The sequence below is a fragment of the Penaeus vannamei genome, chromosome 17 (assembly GCF_042767895.1).
Source record: "Penaeus vannamei isolate JL-2024 chromosome 17, ASM4276789v1, whole genome shotgun sequence".
NCBI lineage: Eukaryota > Metazoa > Arthropoda > Malacostraca > Decapoda > Penaeidae > Penaeus > Penaeus vannamei.
Window position 1 is genome coordinate 4030282 of NC_091565.1, and position 12417 is coordinate 4042698.

Genomic DNA, 12417 nt, shown 5'->3' on the forward strand with positions numbered 1-12417 from the left:
ATCTCATCATAGTAGCAGGTCTGTGTTTAAAGAACAAAATCTTTGATGGAGTGTCATAAAATTCAACAGTGAGATACATTTAGAGTAATGTTTTATATGTATAGAAAATTATAACTTCAACACATGTAGATTTATTCATTATGATCATATGATTTATTTTATAATGTCATTATGAAAACAAATCAAGAGTGCAACAGCAGTTTATGAATTATCTTTTTATAATCATTGAACTTAAGTTAGACACTGAATTTAGAGAAATTGGTGGAAGTTATTTATTGTCTAAATGTTTTCTTGGTAGAAATCAGAGATAAAGTAGAGAACATTTATATAACCTCAAATGAAAACTTGTTCTCTCCAAACAATTCTCAATACAATACGTTTGAGCACTTATCAGAGTACTTTGTTTTTATGGTATGTTCATCTGAAGTGACATGCTCTGTCTCATCTCACACATGTTGGTTGCAATGACCATTTAATTGGCTTCATGGTTCTTCACATTTAGTGAGAACAAGCAGTAAGACACCACTCTATGCAATTAACACTGGAATTATGATATATGTAACCCCCAATGTTACAGGAAAGAAGTTAGCTTTATCATTGAAGACTGAATGTGAACACATTTTGATGTTTGACTTTTTCAAATAAACATTCATAAAAGTAGCTCCAAGGTTCATTGGAATAAACAAACTGTGGATCATAAGCAATCTGTAATATTTGTTTTATATTCCATTGATATCAAATAAACTAAAAGTATGAATACAAAAACTGGGCCCTCTATCAAACCTTTCATTCCTCAAAAGAGGATCTCAGGATTCACAGCACAATTCTGAGTCCAATGTCTCAGAAACAAAGAAACAGAATTGAGCCAATATTCCCACTAAAGGTGGTAAGCCACTCTGTCTGATCTTTCACAAAAGGCACTGACAAGATCATATAATGGGAAACTCTAGTTTATTGCCTTGATGCCAACAATGGTGTCATTATATCAGAAGAGTGAGGTCATGGACATTGACCTGATCTTTGAGATTTTAGGCTGACTTTGGCATTTTTTCTCTTATAAGTGCTGCTAGTCAACAGATATAGAACATCTGTTGAAAAAAAAGAAAAGGACAGCATAGAGATCACAATGAAGCCATGGGATGTTTCTGGCACAAAGAAAAAGGAGACAAAATCAGTAAAGAGGGCCAGCAACCCCTCTAAGTGGCTCAAAATGGGCATGCACCCATTATTTCCTTATGTGCCTGACTGGCATAATTAGAAAACTGGAAACATTGGTTTTCTGCAAAGATATCATATAAGTTTCATTTTTCTGAAGAGGTTAAGGGAAAACCTCAATTGATAACTACTCTTAACACAACACTGAGACACTTGTCAAATTCTTGGAAAATTTATGTATATTTGGTTAGAGAAATACATGAAAGTGAGTAAGACTTGACATATAGATGCAGACACACCCGGGAACAGATAAACACACACACACATACATGTATAGAGAGAGAGAGAGAGAGAGTGAGGATGGCATTATATGTCCCACACTTTCATGCAATGCAAACAGATTTTTTATTTACAAATAAACCACCAAAATCGAAGTCACTAGCACAGTGCTAACTAATTCATTTCTGATAGTAATTGATACCATATGATAGGTTCGTCATGTGTTTATATTGTGTGTGGATGATGGGCTTTGGTGTTGCTTATTTTGATAACCTTTGGCAATGGAAAATTCAGTGAGATATTTGCAATGCATTGTAGGCGACATTAGAGTAAAAAAACAGTGATTATAAAAGCAGGAGGGAAGCCAACAACCGTTTTGTATGTTCAAGTGCAGGATTAAAGAATGTCTCAAATTAACATTACTGCCTAAAAGGAGTGGCTAAGTTTGCTGTGCCTCCAGTTCATTTTGTCTTTAGGCGGGCACCACGATATATGTATATAGAATTAGATGAAAACCTGTCCAATAGATAACTGAAAGTTACTCCTGACATTGATCATATGTTAAATTTTAATATTTTCTGCAAGAAGTAAAAAGTGTCTTGTTAATAACTCCCTTTTCTTTTGCCTATTAGATTTTATCGCATTGCTCATTTACTCCTATATTTGAAGTCCTAGAAATGCAATGAAAGCAAAGCAATCAAAATCTCAGCCAAAGGTGTTAGTTTATAATATTTCTTTAAAAAAGTGTAAGAATAAGTTGAAATGTCAGGCCAGCCTATTGCATGACTGGGGAGGATTTTGCATGCATTTTATCTTACTAATTTAATCTCTAAGTTTGGTTTGGGAATGGTTTGTCTTATTAATTATAGAATGTGGGAATTTGCCAAAGTTTCTGAGAATTATTTGCAAGGCAAATAATTTAGCAGAACGAGAGATTTCTTGGTAAGCCAATTTCCACATTCATCTGGTAAACTGAGGTTCACATTTGACTTGCAGGGGGCTTCGTTGGCGATGGTAAGGTGAGTGTGATGGCTGACTCTCGACCACCACCACCACCACCCCAGGCCACCTCCATCACCAGCACCACTATCACCACCCCAACCACCACCACCACCACTGCTGCAGCTGCCGCACTGGCCACCTCTGTGCCTGCAGAGATAGTCCCAGTCAGGGACTTCAACGTGCCTCCACCCATTATCACTTCGCAGAACCAGCAGGGAGCTCCACAGGGAGGCCAGCAGATGTTCCATCAACCTTATCTGTCAGCTTCCCCTAACAATCCCCCAATATATAACCCACATATGCCCCCCCCTCCACACCCACAGCCTCCGCCTAATAACTTGTACACTCAAATTCCACCACCTACTGTTTTGCCACATGGAGCAACTGTCTATGTCGCTAACTGTCATGTCAACCTCTCCCCATATAATGGAGGGCAGGGGCAGGCACCTGTTATCACATCAAATGCTGGACCATCTCAGTCTCCTCCAGCTGCCCCAGTCATGCAGTCTGTGCCAGTCATGTCTGATCAGCCAGCTGTGCATGTGCCTCCTGTTGTCAAACCCATGCATGAGAATAAGCCAGAGTTTGAGAACAGGAGGTTTGACCAATTCAGAGGGGGCCACCGTGGGCGTGGACGTGGACGTGGACGTGGTAAGCGCAGCAACAGTGAGAGAAGCAACTCTGTCAGCAGTGACCACTCAGGGTATGGCAATGAGAAACACTACACAGATGGCATGGGACCCCCCCAGTATGGCCATGTGGCTGGACCCTATATGTACCCAAATATGCAGTACCCAATGCGTGGAGGCAATTATCCACATTACCCTAGTGTCCCAGCTGCACAAACTGTTCAAGGGGTACCACTTATGTACCAGCCTCAGCAGTATTCCCATTATGTACAGTATCAGGCTCCAAACCAGGGCCACATTATGCCCTACCAGCAGCAGACAATGCCTCCTGGCTCGCAACATCCCAGCACACTCCAGCACATGCACCATCAACTGCCACATCACCAATCTCCACACCAGCCCCCACAGCAACCTCCACATCATCATCAGCCTCCGCCGCCTCTGCAGCACCAGCAGCCTCCGCTTCATCATCATCAACAGCAGCAGCCGCATTACCCACAACATGAGGCACAGCAAGTTCATGTACCTCATCAGGATCAATTTCATGTACCAGCGCAGCCACAGCATCAGCAGCCTCCCCCTCCACAGTCACAGCCACCCCCCCCTCAACAGCCTCCTCCTGCAGTATTGGAGCCCCAGCAGCAGTCACCAGTAGCTCAACACACACAGCAGCAAGCAAACTACGAACCCCAGGAAGCTCCATTGCCAGTAGAAAGCCAAACCAATGGGCAGTTTGTGGCCGATTCTCAGGCTGCTGCTTCACAATTTGAAAATGATGGTTCAAGTGGTGTACAGCCAACAGATGGAACATCAGCTTCAGCAGAGATACCTATTGCTATAGCAGAAACAGATAAGTCTAATACCCTCATCACACAGACAGCTGCCTTGTCCTTAGAAGATCCTGTAGAACCAGTAATCACTAACATTCCTGCAGAACCTGAACAACCAGTTCCAGACATTCAGGAGAATATTCCTAATTCCACTCAACTGGTTTATGAGGAAAACCATGCTCCAGTCTCTCCCCCCATAGCCAAACCAGTCACAACCCCAGACATGAAGGAGGTTAAATCTCTCTCCAACAAGCCTCATTCTGCTCAGAATGGATTGGGTTCATCTGGTAAGCCCCCTGTGCATGAGCCTCAGATTCTTATCCCCAACTTCAATAAAGGGAAGCACATGCAGAAGCTGGCTGTTGACATTACTGGTAACCATACTACTTTGTCCGAGATAACCTTCATGTCGGATGAGATTCAACCTAATGTTGATCCTCAGGAGCCAGTGGAATTTGTGCCGGTTCCTAAAGCAGCCGTGATCATTCCACCTGCAGTCTCCCAGAGTGTTTCCCCAGTCAATGTTCCTTTTAAAGCTTCCCCTCCTTCAAGTGTGGAGCCTCCAGTCCCATCAGGAAACAAGAGCATTGCCTCCTCTTCGTGGGCAGCAAATGGTGGGACAGTGGTAATAGCTGGTGATGGTGGGGTGGTGCCACCCAGTACTCCATCAGTGGCCAGTCCTGCTCTTTCAGAAGTGAACAAGAAGGAGGCTGTGATGCCCGAGATGGCAGCCAGTGCCCAACCCGGCGGAGCTTGGGCTCAGAAGAAGAGCTGGTCCCAGTTGTTCAAGCCATCCGATGAAGGAGCTGCCAAGCAAGTGGCTTATGTTGCACCCTTCAACCAGGAGACAGAGAAGCTTCGGGAAGAGGCAACAGAGAAGGCCCCTGACCAGCCTGTGTCGGAAGTGGATCTGGATAAGGTCAAAATTGGAGGTAAGTCATCTATTATATGATATATTTCAGTTAATTGATTTATTATTTTTTATATCCTCTATTTTGTGCTTGTGAAATATTTAATAGGTTTATTAATTCATCTCAAAGAATTTTTGTTTAGAGAAAATAAAAATGTTAATGAGATGAATAATTTTTATGAATTAGTTTATTAGAAAGCCTTGTCAATTTTACCTTGATAAGGGATTAATGAAAGTACTGTACCTTCCATTTTCTTCCCCTTTTTTGTTTGTTACAAAAGGCATGCTGCGAGAGTACAACCAAGACCACCGCCAGGTTGCTCTTCAGCCTCGAGGACTGATCAACAAGGGATATTGGTGCTATGTTAATGCTCCTCTGCAAGCCCTGCTGGCCTGCCCTCCTTTCTATAATCTGATGAGAAATGTGCCCAACATTGCTGGGCTCAAGAAGGGCAAATCTTCAACACCAGTTCTGGATAGCATGTAAGTCTTCTAAAATTTCTTTAATCTTTTTTTTTTTTTTTTTTTTTTTTTTTTTTTTTTTACAATAGAAAGAAGAAGAGCTTAGAAACTATTTTATATATATATTCATTGCTAACCATTTTCAGTGTGGAGTACGTAAATGAGTTTTCTGATATGGCTCCCATGCTGAGGACAAGCAAGAAGGACAAGAACAATTCCGCTGCACGCAAAGAACCAGAAATAGTCAATGGCCCACCATTTGAACCATCATATGTCTACAAGATGTTGGCCTCCTTGAGTGGGGAAATGTTTACTGAGGGTCGACAACAAGATGCTGAAGAGATGCTCTCTGTTGTCTTGAATGGCTTGCACGATGAGGTGAGAGGTTTAGGGGATCTATCTATATCTGACTTTTGTTGATAACTTTAGCAAAGATGTAAAGGAAATAAGTGGTAAGATATGGTAGAACAGACTGTCATGAGGGATGACAATGTTGTTTGCTTAGTCAATTTCCTCACAATAAAGATTGTTAATGGCTTGTGTCATGTTCTTCTTGAAAAGATGGTGGAAGCCTTGAAGCTGGTGAATGAGAATACTGCAGCCTCAGGCAGCAATTCTGTCAATGGCTCTGTAAATGGGGAAAATGTATCAGACAATGAAGAGATGTCAGATGATGATGAATGGCAGGTAAGAAATAAGATTACAGGTAACAAATATCTTACGTTTTTGATGTACAACTTTTATTATAACAGTAATTACAAGGTTACAGTAGTTACATGTGCAAAGAAGACCTAATATTTATATATAGTTTTGTACAGTTTATTCTCAAGTAATTGCAAAATCTTGTATGTTTATGAAATTCTAAAGTACTTTTAAAGGTGTTCTGATCATATTGATAAAGAAAATACCTCTTGCAGGTAATGGGCCCTCGCAAAAAGTGCTGCGTGACCCGAAGGGCACACTTCTCCCCAACCCCCATCAGTGCCATATTTTGGGGCCAGCTTAGATCAGTTCTTCACCAGGCAGGAGGCCAACCCACTGCTAACCTGCAACCTTTCACCACACTACCGCTAGATATTCAGGTGAGAAAACCTTCTTAGAATTTATATTAGTCATAGATTGATGATATATATTTTTGGTGGGGAAGGAGGCTCTTAACCCATTACCGCCGGTATATTTTGAAGCTGAATATAAAAGTTTCCGGTTGGCTACAAAATCGGCCAGCGGGCTGGCCCGGCCTGCTGCTGCGTCAGAGCTCAAGCCCCAATACAGCATTACATTGGCGGGATGCTTCTTTCTTTCTTTCTTTCTTTTTTTTTAGGGGGGGTCTCATATATGGGACACTCATTGTTACTGGGTTAATTTTAGCAATTTCTTTATTTGAGAGTTATCTGGTTTTAGTTTCTCTAGAAACTTTTGAAGTCAAAGCTTTTTATATGTGCAGTAACGTTATTATATTAAGGTTTGTTCCATACTAAATATTTTTTGAGAAGAATTCATTATCCTTACCATGTAGCTTTTTATTGTAATTTCTTTATCATATTTCCATTTGGCAAATGTTCATTTAGTGCAAGAATTACATGCTTTCCTACCAATTTTTTTTTTTTTTTCTTTTTCTTTTTCTTTCCTGATTGCTAATGGAAGTCTGATATTGTTTTTCATTAGTGAGCTTAACTTTTGGAAAGGTACAGCTTAATTTTTTTTACAGTCTCCCAAGGTTGAGAGTGTACGAGATGCTTTAGAGCAACTTGTGAGCCGCGAGGAGATCCCAGACTTTACATGCTCAAAGACGAACCAGGAAGTAACAGTGTGCAAACAGGTAAGAGAATTGTCTCAGGGAATGGAAGGAATGTTTGTATTTAAAAGATATAAAATGATTTGATGTGTCATTAGATGGTCATTGATTTATTTAATTGTATAAATATGTGATTTATTTTTTGTGAGTTAACACATGGATAGTGGAGGAAGACTGATGTAAACATACTTCAAATTTTATGACATAGTATTGGGTTAGATATGGGTGGATAATACTAGCTGTGGAACATGAAGGGAGGAAATGACCATGTGAGTAACTGCTGCTGGGAGTGTTCCCTATTAACCCCCTTGGATCCAGGTGCCTCATGGCCCACTCATGGACAAAAATATCGGCATTAAGCATACTTGAGTAGTCACTCCTGGGTGTGTGGCTAGCTGGTCCAGACCACTCAGACGCGTGTAGTATCAAGAATCCTTGCCTCCCCTTTGCAATGTTATCCTCTTTTTCTGCATTATCATTTTTTACAATTTTTCAAGGGCCATATTTGTCATTTGTTAGGATGTATCAAGATGGTAATGGACTGTTTTCATTCAGTAGACTCCATATTATCTCAAGTTAGTTTGCAACTTAACATACCCTGAAATTCCCAACCTGTAATCGTAAGGAATTCATCGTAGAGGGATTAACCCACTGGTGGTGGGCATGACATGCACATACATGCCAAATTGCCTATTGTGTGTCTAGTATATTGATTTTATGTATACATACTTGGCTCGACAAGTTCTCATTCACAAAGGAGTCAGTCACTAGTCAGATTTATTTCACCTATTTACTCTCTTGATTTCTTCTTCTAAATAGCTGTTAGTATAGTTAATAAAATAATGATTAATAATGATACTAACAGTATTGAGATTATTTCTATTGACCAAGTGACAGGAAATCATGTGAGGTCACAAAGACTACTGATTGACTCCTTGGTGGGTGAGCACTTATGGAGCCATTTATTATGTGTACAGACATTTTACAAAACGAAACTGCTGTGAGTATTACAAGTTCTTGTCAGTATTGGGTTGAGTATGTGGACCTAATGCTGATGGGAAAATGTGTTCACTTAGGTGTTATTTTACTAAATGTTTCTGTACATAAATGGCTCTGCCATTGCTTATCCATAAAGGAGTCAGTTAGTAGATCTTGTGACCTACCTTTCCTTAAAGTAATGGGAAAATGCTTTGTTACTAATACTATCAATATTAACACTTGTTTTTATTATAAACATTAAAAATACTCTTTTATTATTGACATTACTAACAGCAGTGTTAAATACTAGAAAATCAAGGAAAAGGGTAAACAAGTGAGACCGGTAGTTCTCGTAATTAGTTTATTGGTGACTTAGTACTTGTGGAGCCGTCTAAATGTAAAGAGAGATAGTAAATTAAACACACAGTGGGCATGGCATGTATGCACATGCCATCCCTGGTGGCAAGTGGTTAATAGTTTCATAGTCATGAAATGTTTCTGACTTTCCAGTAAAATTTGTCTCATACTCAAGATATAAGTGAAATGCCAAGCAAACACAGTGCTGCAGGGGCTTTCATATTAAAAGGAAATAAATTATTTTTTATTTTTTGATACTCGGGCCTAATTTTGTAATTATATGTATGATTATATTGTATGTATTAAACCATATATAGTATGTTAATTTAAAAGATTGATTAAAGCAAAATGTCTAAATACCTTAGGTATTTCTGGAGCACCTCCCCCCAATCCTAATTCTGCAACTCAAGCGGTTCATCTATGACAAGGATGGCGGCCTGCAGAAGATTATGAAGAAGGTCAACTTCCCCATAGACTTAGAAATAACCAAAGGTAAGATCAAATTGGGTATTTGAAAGAGTTGTGTATAAATAGCCTTGAATTAAAATTTTTGGTGAACAAAGTTTGCAAGGATTATTTATGGAAGTAAAATTAGATATACATAGCAGGAGGACAAGGTTTATGTAAACTCCGAACTGATTTGTGGTAGGGAGGATTAAGCTTGAAGTTTTCATGATGATTATGATGAATAATGGTTTAGGGTTTGATGTGACAGGCTTTTGTGACTTAACTCAAATTACAGCTGTGTTTGTTGTGTTCCTAAATTACCCCTGGCAGTGTGGGATTTGAATGTGGATCTGCAAGATAGCTAGTCAAGAACACTACCACTGAACGACACAGCACTCAGTGATAGCTAATAGAAACTCTGTTTTCAGAATTGATGTCAACCAACAGTAGAGGGAAATACTCGGCTCAGCAGAAGAAGTACAAGCTCCTGGCTGTTGTATACCATGATGGGAAGGAAGCCACTAAAGGTCACTACATCGCAGATATATATCATGGAGGTTACACCTGCTGGTTGAGGTATGATGACAGTTGTGTGAAAGCTGTTCCAGAGGCCAATGTCCTTCGCCATGCCGCACCCAGGGTGCCCTATCTCCTATTCTACCGTCGTGGAGACACCATGACAAGGCCATCAACGAAAACCAAATCTTGAGGACCTTGCTGAACATCAAGAGGCCAGGACTCACAGATTCCTCTCATGGGAAAGAAGCCCTTCATCCTGAGGTCTATTGTGTGCTCAGATCAACCATCATGGGAAGGGAGAATATGGTTACCTGGCCCCACCTATCCTTGGTATGTTCTGTTCTAGCAGTGCCTGGGTTGCTGGAAAGGCATCGAATTACAGCAACACATGCAAGAACACCAAGAGTAGCCAGCAACATGAAGTTAACAAGTGTCCATAATCTGCTTAACCGTTTGTACCCAAGGAATGTTGAATACTCATGATAATGACACTAATTTGTGTTAATGGAAATTTAAACATTTGAGGATTAGTTATTTGCGTCAAGTTTGTTATAAACAATATATCTCTCTATAGTTAGTTTCACCAGACAAGACATAGTAATAGGTGTTTGTTGATGAACATCTCAAAGATAGATGATTGAACTAGAAGGAAGACTAATTGAAAAAAAAAAATTGTGTGCAACGATGGTAACACCAAATGGAAGAATGGAACTTTTTTGTGAGCGGTTTTGTAATAGCCAGGGAGAGTCAGAGCTATTTACAAATGACAATTGACTCCAAGTGAAAGAGGTGTCAAGGGGTTTATCCTCCTTGTAGGCTTCCATTTTTCGTTTGGATGGAGAGTGGAAAGTGGTGTGATTTGATTTAGAGAATTACAAACCAATTGTTGACCAAAAAATAAAGATAAAAAAATAAAATAAAAAAATTTAAAAAAAATATGAAAAAAGAAAAAAAAATGTGATGACAGTGGTCATGAGTTACACTGTCCATTTGTGTGCTTGTATGTCATTGTGATTGGGTCTCTAGGTATATTGTTGCAAATTTTCAACTTCAACTCTGGGTTACTGTTAATGACACATGCGTGTCTTTAAAAGTGTTCAGATATGACCCACTTTGAAACAATATGTACTGAATTATATGCTATCAGTGTGGCAGATATGTATTGTACATCTGTCAAATTAATCTAGCTCTAAAGAAAAAAGAAAGATGTGTACTATTATAATTTTTGAAAAGAAACTGTGGCCTAAAAATAGGAAGCAAAATATTGGTAATTTACATATTTTCTTGTTATGCATATATGAAGAAATTAAATCATAGGAAGATAACTCTCACAACTACTGTGTTTAATGTTATTTCTTTGTTTATTATTATTCATGTTATTCTAGTTAGAAAAAAGCATTTAATAACACTCAAGAGTGTAAAGAAATATCAGAAAATGTTTGTAAGCCTTTGAAACTGAACAACAATTATTGTTGTAAGCCTTTGATACTGAACAACAATTATTGTTGAATGCAATAGCTAACCATAGCTATATTTATAAAAATTTATTATGAAAATTCATGGTTCTCAATATCTATACATCAATACATGTTTTATGAATTTCAAGGGTTTGGTTATTTTTCACTGCATTGTCAGTATTTGATTGAAAGCAGATTTAGAATGGTTATTTGAAGTATTATTTAGAAGCTTCCAAACCAGTTAAACAAACTCTTCGTTTGAAAGTGTTTCAAGCGAAGGTAAGGAAAACCTTTTAGTGTTTGAAAGGGATCCCTGAACTCTTCCAAGTCTTGTCGCTTGGACCAGATCGTAAAAGGTGCCATATGGGCACAGGCCAAGTACGGCCACCCAGATGGCACAACGCCTTCATATTATGTAGAGAGAGAGAGGGAGAAGCTTATATTACTGTCCCTTTTCCCTCCAGAACTTGCTAAGTGGCTGCCACATGTCTTATCATGCTGCCCAAGTCTAGTAACAGTTCTCACCTTTTGGCTTCATGTCTGCTCTCAAGAGTCTACAATGGAACCAGATGTCAAGGAGGTCATACTTTTGTGTTTAGTCACATTGACAAGGATTTTTTCCTCCTGTGACTACTTTTCCCTCCCCCCTCTTGCTCTCTTTTCTTTTGTCCCACGCAATGTATTTGCCACTTCAGCAGAGGGGGGTAAAGCCGTAAAGATGGGTGGGGTTAGGGCTGTGCTGTCTGGGGAAAATTATCATTATTACTTATTGTTTATTTTTTTAGTTTTTACACTGATTGGCTGTTCAATACAAACTAGTCAAAGAAAGAAAGAAAAAAAGTAAATAAACAGAAATGTCTCCTAGGTGTAGACAAGATTCTCAAATTAGAATATGTAATGGTATGTAGCCTAATGCTGTAGCTAAGCTTACTATTATCTCCGAGAGGAAAATAGAATCAAAATTTTTAGGATGATAAAAAAAAAAACAGAAAACACTTGAAGCAAAAGGAAACAGTAGGAGCAGTAATCATAAATATTCAAGGTTTGTTTTAGACCAAAGCTACTTATTACATTTTCTAGAAAACTTTATTTACTGAATAACTTTAGTGTTACATTTTGTTTGAAACGATGTTTACTCATCCCGTTTCATTAACGCCTAGGAATTTTCCTCTTTAACATAGGTTGCATTTTATTTTTGTTTGTATTTTATATATTATTTATTTTTGGGTTTTAACCTTTTTTTATATACATTTTAAGTTATGATTAGGAGACATTCGATTGCAGAACTCTGATAATGCAAATAGAAAATTGTATTGTATTGTATTGTTATTATTACTACTACTACTACTACTACTACTACTCTTTTTATTGATATTTTTATTTATTTTTTCATTATTATTTTAGCATTATCATTGGCACTTCATATTCATCTTTTTTATACTTTTTTTTAAAGTCTGACTTGAGTGTTTCATCATTTTGGCCAAAGTTGCTAGTAGTGTTTGTCTGTTGTGTTCTAAGGGTCCTTCTTTTTTATGTAGAAAAGAGAGAGAAAAAAACCTTGAAGTGAAGATTGTGTTGAGCCAAACCTGAACCTATT

The 12417-nt window shown here is 38.6% G+C and overlaps 1 protein-coding gene across 2 annotated transcripts in view; it reads left to right on the top strand.

Annotated features, from left to right (window-relative positions):
• The window catches only part of Usp10 (ubiquitin specific protease 10), a 21305-nt gene extending 10342 nt beyond the window's left edge, over positions 1-10963 (top strand). For both annotated transcript variants that reach the window (XM_027378190.2, XM_070132394.1), the window contains exons 3-10: positions 2431-4827; positions 5087-5288; positions 5414-5645; positions 5829-5954; positions 6185-6349; positions 6976-7086; positions 8763-8889; positions 9273-10963. In XM_027378190.2, coding sequence (XP_027233991.1) covers positions 2431-4827; positions 5087-5288; positions 5414-5645; positions 5829-5954; positions 6185-6349; positions 6976-7086; positions 8763-8889; positions 9273-9553 — 3641 coding nt within the window. In that variant the 3' untranslated portion in view covers positions 9554-10963. The remainder of the gene's footprint in view (positions 1-2430; positions 4828-5086; positions 5289-5413; positions 5646-5828; positions 5955-6184; positions 6350-6975; positions 7087-8762; positions 8890-9272) is intronic.
• The last annotated feature ends 1454 nt before the right edge of the window (positions 10964-12417 follow it).